This window comes from Callospermophilus lateralis, chromosome 11, assembly GCF_048772815.1.
Source record: "Callospermophilus lateralis isolate mCalLat2 chromosome 11, mCalLat2.hap1, whole genome shotgun sequence".
Taxonomy (NCBI): Eukaryota; Metazoa; Chordata; class Mammalia; order Rodentia; family Sciuridae; genus Callospermophilus; species Callospermophilus lateralis.
Genome location: NC_135315.1, coordinates 23,748,893 through 23,769,133, shown reverse-complemented (window position 1 = coordinate 23,769,133; position 20,241 = coordinate 23,748,893). Strand labels below are relative to the sequence as shown.

General features: G+C 46.1%; 1 protein-coding gene across 2 annotated transcripts in view; it reads right to left on the bottom strand.

Annotated features, from left to right (window-relative positions):
* Positions 1-8,469: 8,469 nt before the first annotated feature.
* Positions 8,470-20,241, bottom strand: part of Sp2 (Sp2 transcription factor) — a 29,992-nt gene continuing 18,220 nt past the window's right edge. For both annotated transcript variants that reach the window (XM_076870254.2, XM_076870255.2), the window contains exons 3-7: positions 18,903-19,877; positions 13,984-14,296; positions 11,639-11,813; positions 11,169-11,362; positions 8,470-9,703 (exon numbers count right to left, since the gene is read on the bottom strand). In XM_076870254.2, the coding sequence (XP_076726369.1) occupies positions 9,603-9,703; positions 11,169-11,362; positions 11,639-11,813; positions 13,984-14,296; positions 18,903-19,877 (1,758 nt within the window). In that variant the 3' untranslated portion in view covers positions 8,470-9,602. The remainder of the gene's footprint in view (positions 9,704-11,168; positions 11,363-11,638; positions 11,814-13,983; positions 14,297-18,902; positions 19,878-20,241) is intronic.

Sequence of the window (20,241 nt, the reverse complement as noted above, 5' to 3'; positions counted from 1 at the left end):
CCTTCATGGGGCCATGCTCTTTTTGCACTCCTGGGCTATTGCTACTCTGGATCTGGATTCTAATGGGCACCGAGATTAAGATCATTTGTGTAGTTTGCTACACAAGAACTGCAGGGCATGGATGGTGGCACATGCCTGTAATTCCAGCTACTCTGCAGGTTGAAGCAGGAGGATTGCAAGTTCAAGGCCAGTCTGGGCAGTTGAGCAAGACCCTGTTTCAAAATAAAAAATAGGAGAGACTGGGAGACGTAGCTCAGGGTTTAATCCCCTGAAGAGCAGAATATTGCAGGTATTTAACAGATGTTTCCATAAGATAAAGGGAAGCAAAGCAAGGGGACAGACAGTCCAGAAGCCTCATAAAGTGAGCAGATGTTGGATTTGTCTTAACAAGTGTTTGCCAGATGAACAGGCATTCAGGAAGAGGGAAGATGGTGAGTAAAGGCATGACACCTGGGGAATGGGAGGACTACTGTGGAGCCAGGCAGTCAGAAACAAGCCAAATGAGCCAGCAGGAGCCCTGTGTTGGGTGCTGGAAGACTCCCTACGAAGGTGGTGAGGGCCAGGCTTTTTTTTTTTTCCTGTACTGGAAATGAAACCTAGGGGTGCTCTACCACTGAGGTACATTCCCAACCCTTTTTATTTTTTGATAAAAGTTAGGCTAAATTGCCGAAGTAGGCCTTGAATTATAGGCATGTGCCACCACGCCCATCATGAACCATGCTTTTATTTATTTATTTTATTTATTTATTTTTTTAAAGAGAGAGAGAGAGAGAATTTTTTAATATTTATTTTTTAGTTTTCGGTGGACACAACATCTTTGTTTGTATGTGGTGCCGAGGATCGAACCCGGGCCGCACGCATGCCAGGCGAGCGCACTACCGCTTGAGCCACATCCCCAGCCTGAGCCATGCTTTTAATACACAATGATTCTGTATTGGACCAGAGTCAAATTCTGATTATTCATTATTTATTTTAAGACCAGATGGAGAGAAAAAAGGGCTAGGTTCTGACAGTCTCTCTCTTCCTTGGCAATTATCGAGGAAATTCATGGCTCATTCCCTTTTTTAAAAATTTTCCCCCTTTGTCTTGAAGATAATAAGTAGGCTTGTGTTGTGCTTTTCTGTTTAGTTGGATTTGGTGTCTGGATCACTCAGCAGCCTGGCTGCTGGCTGTGACTGCTACTTATGCAACCCCTGGCAAGGGTTTTCTAAGTGGGAGAAATGAATTTTTTATTGGTGCTGCTTTTTCTCTTTCTCTTCTTCTTCTTCTTCTTTTTTTTTTTTTGGTACTTACTAGTTATTGAACCCAAGGGCACTTGTTCTACCACCAAGCTACATCCCCAGCTCTTTTTATTTGGAGACGGGGTCTCATCAAATTGCCCAGGCTGGCCTTGAGCTTTTAATCCTCCTACCTCTCAGCCCCTTGAATTGCTGGGGTTATGGGCATGCACACATGCCAGGCTGGTACTGTATTTTCTTTAACACTTTGCCATATCCCCACACTTTGTAATATTATTAATCTTTTCTTGCGAAAGGCTGAAGTGAATAGAAAATAAATTGCAAAATTTCATTATACAGAGAGTAATACTGGTTTCTCAGTATGAAACAAAAAAGTCTGTGTGTTGGGAACTATGCCTTGCCTGTTTTTTTCTAATGCTTTTGCATTTATTTTCTTAAACCATGTTTTTCTCTACTTATCTGATGGGATTACTAGGTTTCCGTTTTATTTTATTGATTGTATTTATGTTTTTGGAACCTGCCTCTGGTGACCAAGTGGATAATTCACAAGGCAGGGTAAGACTAGTGACAGGGAGATGCTGCCCAGTGTTGTTCAGGTGATCACTGGGGTGGGCATGGCTGATGCATGAATGTTGGGAGGGAGTGTGGAGAGGAGAGATCACTCACTGGTTTTTGGCAACATGGGTGGTGCTGCTAATTCATTGGGGCGTGTTGGAGAAGGGAGTTTGTGGGGAAAGATGAATTCCTTATCATATCTGTTGAGAGACACCCATGTTTGATTAGGTTAGATAGTAGAGTCCGGAGCTTAGGGGAGAGGTCAGGCACTATGTCACAAGTGGAGGTACAGGGACTAATGAGATGTTTGCTGAAGAAATATAGCCTTGTGAAGGGCAGAGGTGAGAAGTTACAGTCAGGAACCAGGAGGCAAGAGGTAAATCTTTAAATGAGCAGCTACTTCATGTCTAACAGAGCAAAAGTTTTTGTTCATGAAGAAGCCATCACTTCATGAAACTGGACCGATTTAGGCATCATGAGCCTCTGAGGTGACACTTGAAGCTATAGGGGAGATGAGAATGTCTGAGAAGGGAGAGGACATGGGAATGTTAAGTACTGTGGGGAAGGGGAGAGGTCCAGACTGTAATGATGAAATAGAGACTCAACTTGCCAGCAGGAGCCCTATGACCGGCACAGGGTTGGAGGCGGGTGGCGGGTGGTGGGGGGCTCAGGATATTTCTTATCCTTGCGGTGAACTTACGTTGGAGCCTCAGAGGTAGCGACACCAGGACCCACAGAATGGTGGGTGCTTGGTTCCTTGCTAGCCGGTGCCTGAGCTCTGAGTAGGTTATCAAGAGCTCAGAGGGGGCTGGGTCCTCTGAAGCCCGCTGTGGGATGAGAGGAGGCTGAGCCTTATCCATGCTCTGCCTGTGGTACTTGGCGGTTAACCCTCCTGGTGCTCCCAGATTGCCTCCCACATCCATTCTGTAGTGTTCATTCCTGTGACAGATATTAGGGATCAGAGTGGGAGCTGCTTCCTGGGAGAGATCACATCTCTTACTTTCTCTGGCTCTTTCTCAAAATCCCAGCCAATAGGGTGTGCTCAGGAAATGCTGATCTGTAACGATTATGCATAAATTGCTCTTGTTAAGCCTCTCTGTACAGTTGGGGGCTAGGCAGCAACAAACAGCGAGAACGTGTTTGTTGATGGGAGGGATGTTAAGCTTTCAAAGGCCTAGTGAATTGCGTCAGTCTCAGTCCCTGGACCAGCTGCTTTGGTAATTAGTGGGGGCCACAGGCAGTAGATGGAGGCCATGAGGTGGGTTTTCAGGCAAGCCCAGAAGATGGGACCTGGTGGCTTTTCCTTTGGGAAATCCTGGTCTCTCTTGGCACTTGCCCTGCCCTGTGTCAGTTCTCATTTCCTCTTGGCCCAATATCTCTGTGAGCAGGTTTCTAATCCCCCTCTCCAAGCCCTGAGTGCCTGTGGTACCCCACTGTGGTTTGCTTTTTTCTCATCCATGGCTCTATTCGTTGATTCCTCTTCCCAGCACCTCTTACCTCTTCTACTTCCCGAGTGCCTGTTCACGTAGGAAACCCAACTGTCACCTGTCCTGAGATTACTCTGCTTCCTTACTTCCTTCCTTTTTTAATTTGTTTCTTAGAAAACCACATGTTTATCCTGTATTTTTTTTTTTTTTTTGCACATTCAAGACAGTGTCTTAATTGTCACAGTAGATATATCCAGGACTAAAAGGGTTTTCCAAATTGTTATGATTTGCATTTTCCGGGAGAGGGGGGCAGGAGGATACTAGTTATTGAATTCAGGAGTTTTTGACCACTGAGCCACGTCCCCAGCCCTATTTTGTATTTTAGTTAGAGACAGGGTCTCACTGAGCTGCTTTAGCACCACACCTTTGCTGAGGCTGGCTTTGAACTCGTGATCCTCCTGCCTCAGCCTCCCGAGCATTAGGATTACAGATGTGGGCCACTGCGCCTGGCTCTTTCTTTTTATTTTCAATTAATTAATTTAGTTTTTTAGTTGTAGATGGACACATGGATACAATACCTTTATTTAATTTATTTATTTGTATGTGGTGCTGAGGATCAAACCCAGTGCTTCACACATGCCAGGCATGTGTGGCTTCACCCCAACCCCAAAGACTTCGGTCAAATCATATATTGTCTCTGAACTAAGTAAGATCTCAGCCCAAATTAGGGTCCCTAGAATCTATGTTACATTAGTTATAAGCCCCCTGACGGATCCAGGGGGCCCTGAGATGCTACCGGTGGCTCCTCGTGAGGGCTGGGCAAGGGGCATCATGAAGGTGGGCTGTGGCTGGCAAGCTCTGCCCATAGCAGGTGCCCATGCCTCAGTCTCTAGACTCTCTGGATCCTAGTCACCCATTACACTAGCCCACTCTTCACAGGGAGTGTGGACTGCTCTTATTATGAAACTGGTTGCATGATCTTGATCCATCTGCTTTGATTTTCACTTGTATGTTGCATTCCATTTCTTTCTTTTTTTGGGGGGGGGTGCTGTCAGGGATTGAACTCAGGGTACTTAACCCTTGGGCCACATCCCCAGCCCTTTTTATTTTTTATTTATTTATTTATTTATTTATTCATTCATTTGTTTAGTTACTTTTGGTGCTAGGGATTTAACCCAGGGGCACCTAACCACTGAGCCACATCTCCAGCCCTTTTAAAGTTTTTTTTTTTTTTTTTTTTTTTTTTTTATATATTGAGTCAGGCTCACTAAGTTGCTTAGGGCCTCTCTAAGTTGCTGAGACTGGCTTTGAACTTGTGATCCTCCTGCCTCAGCCTCCTGAGTTGCTGGGATTACAGGTGTGTGACCCTTTTTTTATATATATATATATTTTAGTTTTAGGTGAACCACACCTGGCCCTTTTTATTTTTTATTTTGAGATAGGGTCTCTCTAAGTTGCTTAGGGCCTTGTTGAGGTGGGCCTCAAACTCACAATCCTCTTGCCTCAGCTTTCCAAGTCATTGAGATTAAAGGAAACACCACTGTGCCTAGCTGTACTCCATTTCTTGACTTAAGTAAAAAAAAAAATTTTTTTAATTTTTAAAATTTTTGAGGCAATTTTAGATTTACTGAAAAGTTACACATATAGTACAAAGATTTTCCATATACCCTTTACCCAGCTTCTTCTAAAATAAAGAGCTTACTAACCATAGCACAGTTACCAAAAACAAGAAATTAACAGTGATTCATAGGCTTTATTTGAATTTTGCCCCTACCCCCAACTAATGTCCTTTTCCTGTTCTGAGATCCAGTCTGTTCTCACATTGCATTTGGTGGTCTTGTCCTCTTAGTCTCTAGGTCTCAGTCAGTCTTTGAGCTCTGTTGTCTACATCCCCCGACACACACACTTAAGAATGGGTATGGAGCTGGCAAGGTGGCTCACAACTCTAATCCCAGAGGTTGAGGTAGGAGGATCGTGAGTTCAAGGCTCAGCCTCAGCAACTTAGCAAGGCCCTAAGCAACTCAGTGAGACCTGTTTCTAATCCCTGCTTGGGATGTGGCTCAGTGGCTGAGCACCCTGCGTTCAATTCCTGGTACCAAAAAGAAAAAAGAATGGGTATGGAATGTGGAGAGAGAGGGATCCACATCACTCTGGGAATGATACAGCAAATCTGATTGGAGACAAACTGAAGGTCGGGTTGGCCTTGGGTGGGGGTAGTTTGCAGGACTGTGTAGACTGCAAAGCCTCTGCCATATTCCCTTTTGCCTGTGGTTAAGGAAGATGCTACTAGCCTGACTCTGTGTGTGTGTGTGTGTGTGTGTGTGTGTGTGTGTGTCCATTAGGATCTGAAATAGGACTGTTTCCTGAACTCAAATCTTGTCCATCCCTGGGAAGGCCAGGGTGTCCCCTTGCTATGACCTCACCAGTCCATGATTTTTTTTTTTTTTTTTTTGCCGTATTGGGGATTGAACCCAGGAGTACTGTACTCCTGAGCTCCATCCCTACTCAGTCTTTTTATTTTGAGCCCCTTTAATTGAATTTCTCGCTATATTTAGACTTTGATGGACCTTTATTTATATGTGGTGCTGAGGATCGAACCCATACCTCACACATGCTAGGCAAGTTCTCTACCACCAAGCCACAACCCCAACCCTCCTGCTGTATTTTTAAACAATTGAGCCAACATTTAAAGATTTGGAGACTTCACACAAAACTCTGTGTTTTAAGTCAGCTTTCCAATATTGCACCTAACAGAATACCCGAGGAAGGTTGTTGCGGATGGGAGGCTGAGGCAGGAGGATTGCAGGTTTGAGGCTAGCTTTAGCAACTTAGTAAGTCCCTGTGTCAAAAAAAATAAAATAAAAAGGATTGGAAATGTAGCTTAGTGATAAAGCACTCCTGAGTTCAATCCCCAGCACCAAAAAAAAAAAAAAAAAAAAGGTGGGGGGGCTAGGATTTCAACTCAGTGGTGTAGAGTGCCCTTGGGTTCGGTCCCCAGTACTGGGGGTTGGGAAGAAAGAAAGAAAAAGGAGAGGTTTATATTTCAGCTTAGTTTTGGAGGCTTCAGTTCATGGTTGGTTGGCTCTGTTGCTTTTCGGCCTGTGGGGAGGCAGTAGATGATGGTGGAAATGCATGATGAAGCTGCTTACTTCATGTGGCTAGGAAGGAAAGACAGGAAGAGGAGGGGCTGGAGAGCCAATATTCTCTTCAAGGCCATGCACCAATGAGCTGACCTCCTCCAGGTCCACACCTCTCAATGGCACCACAGGCTGGACCAGGCTTTAAACACATGGACCTTTTGAGATGTGCAGGATCCAAACCATAGCACTCCACATTTCTAGCTTCTCTTACAAAAGTCAACAGACGTGGCATTCTTGCACAGCACCAACTGGCCAAAGCCAAGTAGGGACACCCAGTTGGTGGAGTGTGTGTCCTAGTTTTTGGTTTTTGTTTCAGTGCTGGGAATCAAACCCAGGGCCCTGGACATGCTAGGCAGGCACTCTGCTACTGAGCTACATCCCCAGCCCTGTGTGTCCCAGTGTCATAGTCATGTACTCCACAATATTTCATTTGCCATGGTGCTTGCTCTGTTTTCCTTACAGTTGAAAATGGTTTCCCTCTGGTCCCGAAGCCACTGAGTGCAGTGGGCTAGTGTTTAATTGAAACACGTGACACCTAGAGAAGAAGCCCCCCACCCCAAAGGCCTCGGGGGCCTGAAGAATGCCCCAGGAGGAAGGTCTGATTAGAAGAGACTGGAATGAGGTAGGGTAGGAAGGAATCAGCCTTCAAGGGAGGGAGGGAGGTGGGGGAGAGCTTCTAGATCACAGCTCATCTCCAAAGGATGCCAGGTGTCAGGTCAGTTTCTTCACTGAAAGCATAAGGCACCAGCCTTGGAATCCACTCCCAGGAACAGTAATTCTTTGTGCCTAAGAGCGAAATCAAGAATGTGTGGCAGAAACGAGCCAGTTGGTTAATACATCCCTTCTCTCCACCAACCCCTCATTCAGAGCATGCAAGGCAGTTTTCCAGCTGTGCCACCCACACATAGGGAATAGGTAAGTGTACATCACTCCTTCCCCCAGCTGTCAGAGCAGTAGTGAGATGCAGGGCTCATGGGCTGAGGAAGAGGTTCTCTGCCAGGGTCCATTCAGCTGCTGGTCTAGTATTTTGCCCAGAGAATTGAATGTAACGGGAAGGGTCTCCCTGCCTGCTGACAAGTGAGCAAAGGCAGAGAACCTGGATCCATCTAAGATCCTTGTCCTTTTTATTTTTTTAGTCCTGTGCAGGTCAACTGGCACTAAAAGAAAAGCTGTTTTGTAGCAATGCAGGTAGCTGGCAACAAAGGCAAGAGGACAGGGCAGTGAGAATGAGCCTCACTACTCCTGAACAGGACCGCCACCCTGGCTGTCCTGAGGGTGAGTAAAAAGCACATTCTGTTCTCTGCGTACTTGAGATGATTCGCCTTTCCCTTCAGCCCCAGATGCTCTGCTCTTCAGGCCCCAGAGGCTTAAATATCAGCTCTGACCTTTCCCTGCATAATACCACAACCCTGGACTTCCTGCCTCCCCCTCAAAAAAAAAAAAAAAAAAATCCCCACCAAAATTTCAGATCTGTAAAACCTTGCTAAAACCAAAAGGTGTCCATCAACTGACTGCCCTCCCTGGGATGCTGGACAAGGGGACAGAAGAAAAGCAGAACCTGGCCAACCAGGGTCCTTTAGGAAAAGCTGGGCTCATAGGCCTCTAGCTGCTGGGCCCCCGCTGAGGAATCTGCCTGGTCCTGTGCCTTAGGAAGGGCCCTGAGTCCTTGGGAAACTGTTTTTTCCAGACTCTGAGCCTTTTGGAAGTGGCTGAGCCAAAGTCCCTTGACTCTTCTCCCTAAACTTATTATGGGCTATGAGGCCAAAGCCCTCCCCTCCAGGGCCTGGGAGTTGAGGGGGAGTCAGCTTGCTGGCTGAGGGAGTGCCTGCTGTAACTTGTCCCTGTGGCACCTGCTCTGTGGCAGAAGCAATACTGGCTTGTGGGGAAAAAACAAAAACAAAAACAAAAAAATACTAGGTGGGCCCTGGCCTCTGAAGGTCCCTGGAGACGCTCTGGGGACTTCACTGTGAAGCACATATGGCTACAGCCCCTGGGCAGGGTCCTATCTTGGTCCTGGTGTGGATAGCTCTGAGAGACAAAGGCTCCCTCCTCTGGAGTCCTTCTCTGAGCCCTCCAAGGTAAAACAGAAAGGAAGCCAAACTGCCAAGGTGCAGATTTTGCCTCAGGCAACTAAATTTATTAGCAAGAAAAAATTTTTGTCAGCCCAGCACTGACCAACAAAGTACATTGTTAATAAAGGATAACAAATCTGTCACTTAATTCATAAAACATACCTCAAGCAGTTACAACTAAAAATAAAGTTGGATTTTTGTTTAATTTAAAAGCCTCAAAAATAACAAGCAATATGTTTTTTAAAACATGTAGTAGACACAATCGTCTATTATACAATATACACTGTACACAGTTGAGCTTGGGTGGGGCAGGTGAGATGAGGGGGAGGGAGGAGGTTCAGGATGGAGGTGTTTTTGAGTTGAAATGCTGTGTCACTTAGAAAAGAGAATTGCTAGAATGAGAAAAAAATTCATATGCTCATCATTGCCCCCCAAAACCCTAAACTGAAAGCAGGCATGGGGGAGGTGGTTACGAAGGAAAGGAAGAAGGGAGCAATTAAATAAAACGTCCTTAAAGCACACACAATACACAGTGTTCATCATCTGAAGTAGAGAATATAAGGCAACGTTCTCCATAGAAAAAGGGGTGCAGGGAGGAGTCCACGGGTGTCTGACGTTTGAATGGGAAGTTGGAATGTCTGGAGGAGAGCCGTGGCAGGGCTGGGCAGTGGAGTGGAGGTGGCTCCTGAGCCTCTGCAGAGGTGAGTGCCAGTGGGAGGCTGGGTGCCAGGCACCAGGGCATCCCTAGTGGGTGGATGGGGGCAAGGAGGCATAGGAGTTGGGGGGGCATGGCACGGTGGGACTCCGGCAGTGTTGGGAGTGTTGGAGGCAGGGAACAGGGCAGGGGCGGGCTCACTTTGCTCCTCGACGGAGTGAAATGCGTTTTTCCTTTGGAAATAAGGGTTCCCACGCGTCCTGGTTTAGAACGTCTCATTGGGCATGGCCAGTGTCCATGATCTGGGCAGGACGGGAGCTCGTGGTGGGAAGGAAGGGCCAGGGCGGAGCCAAGGGGCTTCAGAAGGAGAGCACAGGGAGCAGAGCCCCTTCCTGTGGGGACACAGCCACAGAACAGCAGCGGGGCTGAGGGCAGCTGTGGGCACCTGTTCACTAGGGGCCCAGGCAGGACAGATGGGGGAGTTGCGTCTTCAGGTCCTCCTGTCTCAGTTGGCCTTATAAGTTCTTCGTGACCAAGTGGGTCTTGTAATGCTTGGTGAGGTGGTCACTTCTCATGAAGCGCTTCTGACACTGGGCACACTCGAAGCGTTTGTCCCCTGGGAAGAGGAGATGTCCATCACATGTGGAGCCCATGTGCAAACACTGTGGTACCCCAAAAAGAAGGGAGTATGTGAGGGGCCCCTGGTAAAGCTGTCATGGCCTCGTTGCCATGTTCTGTCCACCTCTTGTTCAGACATTTTCTCCCTGCTATCTGCTGCTCTACACTCTGATCCGTCCTCACTTCCCTGCCCTGTCTGACCTCTCCAGTCTGCTATGTTCTCCTCCTTATCTTTGCCCAAGACATTCACCCTGAGCCCCTGCAGTCTTCTCTTGTGGGACTGCTTGCCTGCTTTGTTCTGATCTGTGTTCCTTGGGCTTTACACCTGCATCAACACCTTCCCTCACAGGAAGGCCCCACTCCACTCTGACCTCACCAGCCCTGAGCACTTACTGACCTGAAGCACACTGACCCCGGCCAAGTCAGCCACTGTTCAGTGAAGTGTTTACTCTTCTGCATCTGTCCCACCACCCTGGCCAGGAGCTTTGCGTCACAAGTCCCCTACCCAAGTCCCAGTACAAGGGGTCTGTCTGCTCATTGGGGCATTCACTATAGCATTTTTCTAATAGTTTTGCATTATTTGCCAGTACATTCAAACATGTGATATCAAACCTACAATATAAAAAACAATATTGCTTAGGAAATAAATGAGTAAAACAAACAATTTAAGGAAAATCATTATGTAAATAACAACAGGAGGACAGCATGGAATAGTGATTAAGAAATGGACCTGGGGGCTGGGGCTGTAGCTCAGTGGCAGAGCTTGCCTAGCATGTGTTCAATCTTCAGGCATGGGCTCAATCCTCAGCACCACATAAAAAGAAACAAATAAGGGCTGGGGATGTGGCTCAAGCGGTAGCGCACTCGCCTGGCCTGCGTGCAGCCCAGGTTTGATCCTCAGCACCACATACAAACAAAGATGTTGTGTCCGCCGAAAACTAGAAAATAAACATTGAAAAATTCTCTCTCTCCCCCCCACTCTCTCTTTAAAAAAAAAAAAGAAAAAAGAAACAAATAAAATAAAGGCATTCTGTCCATCTACAACTATAAAAAAAAATTTAAAAAAAAAAAGAAGAGAGAAAGAAATGGACTTAGGAGCCAGAGAGCCTGGGTTTGAACCTGGCTCTGCCTGTCATTAGCTAGGTGACCTGGCCGCCTCTCCAGGACATTATCAAAGTACCTCCCAGAGTGTCCTTACCGGGATTAACTCAGGTAATCTGTAATGTCTTCTGAGAGTGTAGCACACTAAGTGCTTTTATGCAGATGTGGCAGAGGTCACTGGGGTCATGTAATGCAGTGATACCACTCTGGAGGAACACTGTGATTAAGGAATGGCCGGAAAGAATTTCTGGGGTAACCTTTGGACAGTCGGTAGCTCTTGTTCAATGTGGCAGCTCCTGACAGGCCAGGGTGCTGGTGCACTGAGGGCAGCAGAGCAGGGCTGAAGGGAGGCGGGAGCTGACCTGTGTGGGTGCGAGCGTGCCTCTGGAGCTCGTCACTCCTCGTGAACCTCTTTCCACAGAAAAACCAGTTGCAGACGAACGGCCGCTCCCCGGTGTGCAGGCGCACATGGGCCCGCAGCAAGGACGTCTTACGGAAAGTCTTGCCGCAGTCTGGGATGTGGCACACGTGCTTCTTCTTGCCTTGCTCTCCAGACCTGAGAATTGGATTAAGGGTGGGGTGGAGGGAATGAGAAGAAGGGAAGGAGGTGGACAGAAATAAGATACAGCAAGGTTGTAGGCACAGAAAAGACAAAAACAAACAAACAAAACAATGCTAAAGGTGTAGCTCAGTGGTAAAATGCCCCTTGGTTCAATACTCAGTACTAGGGGAAAAAAAAAGACAAGCTAAGCAAAAGCCCTGGGCACCCCTGGAGGGGCTTGGGGAACAGGGCACATGCCAGGATGCTGGTGTGGCCTAAACTTTGGATTACCTCTTCTCCCCATCCTTGCAGTTGGGACATGTGCAGGCCATGCGGCGCCGCTTCTCCCCAGGCTGGGCCTCTCCGGCCAGGGCCTGCTCCATCTGTAGCTGTATCTGGGTGGGGCTTAGCCCACTGATGGTCAGGTTGTTTCCAGAAACATTCTGCACCGTCAGCTGCTGCTGCCCTGTGGTAAAGAGAAGGCCACAGTTCACAGAGAGGAAGCCTGAAACCTTGAGTCAAAAGTTCTTCCTTTCTGCACAAAAGGATAATCACTGCAGCTGCTATTTTTGAGAACCTGTTAGAGACCTCAGATAAACCTATTATCCCCAATTCAGAGGAGACCAAATTAAATAACATATCAAGGTCACATGGCTAATAGATAGTAGAACCGGATGTGAACCCAGGTTCAGAGTCACTGTCCTGAACCATCATACTTCACAGGCAAAATTCATTCATTCAACTCACCTCATCTTTTTATTTTCTTATTATTTTATTTTTATGTGTATTTATTTTTTGCATTACTGTGGATTAAACCCTGTATGTCACACATGCTGAGCAAGAGTTTTACCACTGAGCATACCCAGCCTCGCCTTTTTAAAAATTTTTTTGGTACCAGGGTTGAACCCAGGGGTACTTAACCATTAAGCCACATCCAAGCCCTTTATTTGTGTGTGTGTGTGTGTGTGTGTGTGTGTGTGTGTGTGTGTATGTGTGTGTATGTATGTATATATGTTTTTTGTTTTTTTTTTTGAGATAGTGCCTCACTAAGTTGTTGAGGCTGGTTTTGAACTTGTGATTCTCCTGCCTCAACCTCCTGAGTCGCTGGGATTACTGGTTTGTGCCACCACACCTAGCATCCCAGCCCTTTTAAATTTTGAGACAAGGTCTAAGTTGCCAAGGCTGGTCTCAAACTTGAGATCTTTCTACCTCAGCTTAGAGCAGCTAGAACTGCAGGCATATGCCACTGTACCAAACTCAAAATGCCCCCCCTTTAAGATGTTGCCTACAGGGGTTGGGGTTGTGGCTCAGTGGCAGAGCGCTTGCCTTGCACATGTGAGGCACTGGGTTCGATCCTCAGCACCACATAAAAATAAATAAACAAGATAAAGACACTACATCCATCTATAATTAAAAAATATTAATTAAAAAAAAATGTTGCCTACATGAACCAGGTGGATGAAGCAGATGCATAATCCTGGCTACTTGGGAGATTGAGGCAGAAGGTTGCCAAGTTTGAGGCCAGCCTCAGCAACTTAGTGAGACCTTGTCTCAAAATTTAAAATAAAGTGGTAAAGCTCCACTGGGTTAATCCCATGTGCAACCCCCCAAAAAAGTTAAAAGACATTGCCTACATGATTCCAGTTACAGAGGGTCTTACCTGGCATTGTCTTGGAGCATTCTTCCTGTTTCCTCTACCTTAGGCCCTTGTTGATTATCCACTCTACTTTTAGGATAAAAGTCTCTAGGGACTTTTGTTAGTAAGAGAAGATAGTTTTATGGGCTCTGGGAAAAATCAAGTCCTCTAGGATGCCTTGTCCTCTCTTTTGGGGCCCTCAAATGGGAAAACCAAATGCATAAAGTACTGTAAATTCAATAAGGATAAAGAGGTGAGCCAGGAATGGCACACCTGTAATCCCAGCTATATGGAAGGTCGAGGCAGAAGGATTACAAGGTTGAGGACACCTGGCCTAATTTAATTTAGACCCTGTCTCAAACATTTAAAAGAATAATTAAAAGCTGGGGATATAGCTTGGTGGTAGAGTGCCCCTGGGTTCAATACTTAGCACCCCAACAAAAGGAAGATGAAAAGAGGAGATTCAGAGTTCCTGCTACCTTCAAGTTTTCCCTTCAACCAGATATAGGATGCAAAGAAGCACTTTTGCTAGGTAGCTTCAATTCTTCCTGTGATTATTTCTGAGGCCACTTTCTCAGCATACATACCACCAGTGACCTAAGTACAGCACAAGCTTTCTCACCATCCAGGGTTCCTTCCTCACCCTCAATCTCAATGCCAGCCTTTCTAAGAAGCCTTTGACTTCCTTTACTCAGAATCTCCCCTGAACATATGTCCTCAGTTTGTATCAAATTAACCTGGGTACCCCAGGAAATTTTCCATCAGATTCAAGGTCTGCAGCTGTCAGATGGAGACTATGTGATTTACTCTATCTCACAGCTCTACTCTAAGAACAAATTGGGAAGATACACATGGGCGTGCTCTTAGGCTGCAGAGGACCAGGCAAAGAATGGGCAGTATCCTCACTGCTGCTACTGGGAATCCCCAGGCTGGCCTCAGTCCTACATGCTGGTTACACAGGCCTTGTTGCCAACCACCTGGCTGAAGCCTGTTTCCTCACCGCCAGTGTTGGTGATGGTGACAGGTACACCCTGGACCTGGACTCCATTGATGTTGATGGTCTGCATGGCCTGGGCCGCCGCAGCCAGCTGTGCAGCATTCAGGCTGATGATGCTCCCAGCGGGTGCAATCTTTGGCAGGGGGCGCTCTTTTCGGAGAATTGCAGCCGAGTGCTTTTTGCTGGTCCCACTCAGATGGGGAGCCCGGGGTGCAGGACTGCTACACGTGGTGGTTGAGGTGGTTGCAGCTGTAGCTGGGGGGCTGTCCTGGACAAGGACTGTCTGTACTTCACCAGAAGGTGTGCGGATGTAGACCTGGGGGGCCAGAGAGAAAAAGTAAGTGCTCTGGGAGAGAGGGCTCCTGCACCTTCATATCTCCTTGCCCAATTAAGAACAGGCAGTGCCTCTCTGTCAGCCCAAGTCTCTCTTCCAACAGCCCAAATCTACATTTATACACTGTTGATATTCAACAAGGGGCTCCTTGTACTAAGCTAGCAAGGCTGGCTATTGATTTGAAACCAAACTTTTAATTTACTGTGTTAACACAAAAAAATGTCAATGCCAAATCTCAGAGTTGGAGAATTAGAAGATAGTGACCCGGAGACAAAGAAAAACAGATTCATGTTAGTCCTCAAGAGACATGTAAATAAGAAATAATCTTTCTCCAATCCAGACTGGCAAAGATAAAAAAAATATATATATATATTTAGACATTATCTATGTCTGTAGACATGTCTATTTTTTTTTTAAAGAGAGAGAGAGGTAGAGAGAGGCAGAGAGAGAGAGAGAGAGAATTTTTTTTTTAATTTTTTTTTTTTTTTTTTTAGTTATCAGCGGGCACAACATCTTTTTTTGTATGTGGTGCTGAGGATCAAACCCGGGCCACACGCATGCCAGGCGAGCGCGCTACCGCTTGAGCCACATCCCCAGCCCTGTAGACATGTCTATTGATGTGTACTTCCTAGCTGTGTCCACTAAGCAACACCTTTGTAGCAATAAGCTCACCCCAGCACCCAAGCCCCAGCTTCTAAATCAATGCTCCACTAAAGGGAGTGGGAGAAGCTGCCATTGTAGCTCAGTGGTAGAGCGCCTGCCTAGCATGTGTGAGGCACTGGGTTTGATCTTCAGTAGCACATAAAAAATAAAGGTATTGTGTTCATCTACAATACAATAAAGGTATTGTGTTCATCTAATTTTTTTTTTTTTAATTTAAAGGGAATGAGAACTCCCCAGAGAAAGAGTTAATTCCAGGTTGGGGCAGGGAAGGTACAAGAAGAGATCAGGACGCTTGTGCTGGGAAGTTAGGGAAATGCCCACAGCACGGTGAGGATAGGTGAAAAGCCAGCATGAGGGGCACCACTGACCAAATCTGGGACAATTTAAACATTGAAATAGTTATATTAATGTATTATAACCCATTGAATAAAACAGGAATCCATGAGTCCATACTGAAAAACATATAAATGGGATGGAGGATGAGAGAATTAAAAAACTGCTGTCACATCCTCTGAGAAGAGGAACCTGGATTCCTAAGAGAAATGGTTGATTCTTAGGCTGGAGCTGGGAAGATCAAGGAATGAAGTCCTGATGTTCCAGTGTGGATGAACCTGGAAATTACGCTAAGTGAAAGAAACCAGTCACAAAAGACCTTCTGTTGTAGAGCCCATTCATGTGAAATGTCCAGAATAGGCAATGCACAGGCAGGAAATAGACTAGTGGATGTCAGAGGCTGAGGGGAGGGGAAATGGTGAGTGATAGGGAAGTTAGTGATAAAGGCTGCACAACTCTGTAAATATACTAAAGATCATGGAACTGGACACTTTGAGAGGGTGATTTTTATGGTGTGTGAATACCTCAAAAAAGCTGAATTTTTAAAAAAGGATGAGAACATGTCAAAAGGATACAGGATTCAGCATGAAAGAGTTCCCAATGACCAAAACTGGAACAATTTTAAGCAAAAAAAAAGTAGTACTGGCTTATAACCCAAAGTATAAAATATACATGTGTCCATAGTGATATAAATAAATATTGAATAAGTAAATAAATGGAGAAAAGAGACAAATTCAGACTTAGCAACTGATTTCCAAAGAACAAAGGGAAAAGTAACAACTTGCAAAGACAGCTGGCGAACACCACCTTTGGCAGCTTCACCAAGGGACAAGGGCTAACATCACAGGGGGTGTCTTGTACCCCTGTTGTAACGTGATGAAAAGGGTACTTTGCTTCTGGTATTCATTACAAAACCCCAAAACTTCAGTCTAATAATCATAAAAACATCAGACAAATTTAGACAGGGGACTTTCTACAGGGTACTTGGCCAGTGCCCCTGTCAAGATCATGAAAAACAAAGACAGAAACAATCACTGACAGAGGGCCTGGGGAGTTGGAGGCCAGCCTGGGAAACTTGGTGAGACCCTGTCTCAAAATGAAAATAACATAAAGGGCTGGGGATGTAGCTCAGTAGACAGTGCCCCTGGGTTCAGGACCTCGTGCCAAAAGTAATAATGATGAAAAAGATGTTGTTATAACTAAATCTTTCTCCATGTGTATGATTATTTCCTCAGGAAGATCTGATTTAAGTCCTGCCTCCAACAGTCTGAAGATGAAGAAAAGGTGACTGAGACTGCCGAGGATGTGCATACCACACCTGAGCAGGTATTGCTTCAGCTCTTCGCTTTTATTTATTTATTTTTTGCAGTATTAGGAATTAAACCCAGGAGTGCTCTGTCACTGAGCTATATCATGAGTCCTTTTTATCTTTTGAGACAGGGTCTTACCAGATTGCCTAGGCTGGCCTCAAACTTAAGATCTTCCTGTTTTAGCCTCCCAAGTCTCTGTGATCACAGGTGTGCATCCAGCAGTTTTTTACCTTTAAAGTAGTTCTGATAATAGGATCTTAGATATTGTGAAATAAACAATTTGTAAAAAGTCACCTGGCAATATATAATACACCAGAAGGAAGTAGAAATTCTAAGGAAGGCCTCACATTTCCTCTTATATGACTTCCATGTCCCCAGCTCAAATTCAAAGGCATTTCTTCTCTATCCAAGAGATCACACTGTCACTAATGTGGTCCTCTCTCTACAGCCATCTTTATTTTATTTTTTATTTTTTTGGTACCAGGGATTGAGACCAGGGGTGCTTAACTACTGAATCACACCCTCAGCACCACCACCCTTTTTTGAGACAGGGTCTCGCTAAGTCACTTAGAGCCTTACTAAGTTGCTGAGGCTGGCTTTGAATTTGCAATCCTCTTGCCTCAGCCTCCCAAGCTGCTGAGATTACAGGTGTGTGCCACTGTGACCAGCTCTACAGGTATCTGGATTACAAATTCCTCAATGGCAGGAACTAATTTTCTATATTAAAAAAAACAACAACCCATCATCAATTTTAATGGTAGCACCTACCACACAGAGTCAAGGTGGAGAATGGAAAAATGTGGGGTTTAAAGTTAGAAATCTGAGTTGAGGACAGGCATGGTGATGCACGCCCATACTCAGCTATTTGGGAGGCTAAAACAGGAAGACTGCCAAGTTCAAAGACAACTTCACCGAGTTGAGATCCTGTCTCAAAATAAAAAACAAAAATATCTAGGCCCACGTGTGTGGCGCTTGCCTGTAATCCCAGCACCTCAGGAGGCTGAGGCAGAAGGATCGAAAGTTCAAAGCCAACTTCAGCAACTTAGTAAGGCCCTAAGCAACTCAGTGAGACCCTTTTTCTAAGTAAAATATTAAAAAAGGTCTAGGGATGTAGCTCAGTGGTAGAGCACTCCTACGTTCAATTCCCAGTACTACAAAAATGTAAAGGAGAAAGAGGAACAGAAAAGATCAGAAAATTCTGAATTGAATCCTGGTGCTTGTCATACCCCAAGAAATTTTGGGTACTTTCTAACATCTCTGAGTTCCCAGTTCTCCATCTGCAACATGGGCACAATCTCTGGAAGCATGCACAAAGAGTAAAATTTGCCTCACAGAGCCAAAGAGATTTGGAATAATTGAGCACTTTTTTTTTTTTCTTGGTAGTCTTGGGGTTTAAACCCAGGGGTCCTCGACCACTGAGCCACTGAGAGAGGGTCTTGCTAAGCTGCTTGGGGCCTAAGTTGCTTAGGGCCTCAGTAAGTTGCTGAGGCTGGCATGTGCACCGATATGCCCAGCCCTTTTTTATTTTGAGACAAAATCTCGTTCAGTTGTTGAGGCTAGCCTCCAACTTTTCATTCTCCTGCTTCAACCCCCAAGTAGCTAGAATTGTAGGAGAGTGCCTCTATGCCCAGCTTAGACAACCATAAGAAATGCAAAAGAAAACATGCTTGTTGAATTCAAAATCCTAGATGAATTTAACCTAAATGTTCCTGCTGTAAAACTAGACTGCTCCTATTATTACTATTAATTATTATTTATAATTAACAGTGATTAGCACATTTCTCATTGTTACTTTACATCAGATTCTATGGTTCTGACTAGAAATTTTCATTTTTGCTCTCCTATGTAATTCTATAATAAGAAGTCAGCTTTATTATTAAAAGATATACATTTGTCTCCTACCTATCCCCAAAAATATTCCCCATAAAGAAAAAGGATCAGGGAGCTGGGGTTGTGGCTCAAGTGGTAGAGCACTCGCCTAGCACCTGTGAGGCACTGGGTTTGATCCTCAGCACCACAAACAAATATAAAGATATTAAAAAAAAAAAAAGGATCAAAATAAATAAAACTACATTTCATCTGCTTTCTACAGATAAGCAGTACTTGGTCCAAGATCTGAAGAGAGCTTGTTTGTCAGACAGAAATGGCCACTTCCTGCCCACCGCAAATGCTATTGATTCCAACACCCAGATCAAATCAGGAGATGACCCACCTCTCCTTCAAAAGCAAGCTGAGGGGTAACCAGAGGAGAAAAGGGAGGCAGGGCAGAGGGTGTATGGTACCTGAGTAGGTGTTGACTCAGCCGTCTGGATCTGAAAGTTCTGGGAGGGCTTCTGGGGGACGGTGGGGAGGGTGGCAGATGCAGCCTGCACTACCCGCAGAGCCTGCTGGGGGATCTGCACCACCTGCTGTTGCTCGGCCTTGGGCGGCACCACCTGGACCTGCTGGACCACAGCTGGCTGGCCACCCCCAGGGCTCTGAACAATCAGCAGGTTGTTTCCTGCCTGGATGATGTTGTCTGCAGTGGTCTCAATAAGTACCGTCTCCACCTGCTCAGCCATAGCCACAGATGGCTGGGAGGCAGGAAGGCTCTTCTTCCTGGCTTTCTTGTTAGTCTTAGACAGAGGGGTGGGAGGGCTTTCAGTGAGGAGCTGAGTGGCTGCCCCAGTGTCACTGGCGTTCATAAGGTTGTTGACGGGCAGGGTGAGCGTCACGTTGCCACCTCCACCTGTCAGCTTTACCACGTTGGCCCCACTCTGCACGGGGGTGGTGGTTGCACTTGACTTCTGGACAGGGGCTGGCTTGATGGGGACAGGCTTGTGACTGGACGGCGAAGGGGTGATGATGGCCTGGTTGGTGCCTGGGATGATCTGGATTTGGTTGGTGAGATTGGGCTGCACCTGGATGGTCTGGGAACTGCTTGCCTGAATCTGAGGGACCGCCTGGTACTGGATATTGGCATTTGACCGGTTCCCTTTGTTGATCATGGTGGGGTTCTGGATAGCGAATACCAGCTGCCCTCCAGGATAGGAGGTGCTCAGTTGTGACCCCTGAATCTGAAGTATATTTCCTTTGGAGGATAAGATGCCAAAGCTATTTTTGCCAGGACTCAGAGGAAGTGGGGCAGGTTTGATAGGGACCAGTTTCCGTGGCGTTGGCTGGGGGGGAGCAGGAGGTGTCACAGCAGCTTCAACAGCTGGAGGGCCAATTTTGCTACATGTTGCAGCAAGCAGGGCCAAAGGAGATGGCTGGGAGTCCTGCAAAAACCAGCAGAGGAAAGGAGTGAGACAAGAAGGCCTGGGGCTGGCTGCTGATCAGCCCTTCATGATCCTCCAAGGTGGCAACCCTCTATGTGCTCTTCCCTGCCTGTGTCACCAGCATCCCTTTGGTTTTTCTGCCAACCAAGTAAGGAAAGGCAGGACAGTACTTTCTCAGGAATTCCCTAGAAGCAGCCCCTGAGTGGGATGAACTAGCAGTGTGGGCTGGCCTCACATTTACCAGGGATAATGATGCTCTTTAGTCCCGGAAGGAGTTCTACCACACCATCATAGGGAAGGAGAAATCCCTGACTGTTCCACGACAAAGGAAGGAGGGGGAAAAGGACAGGCAGCAAAGGGACAA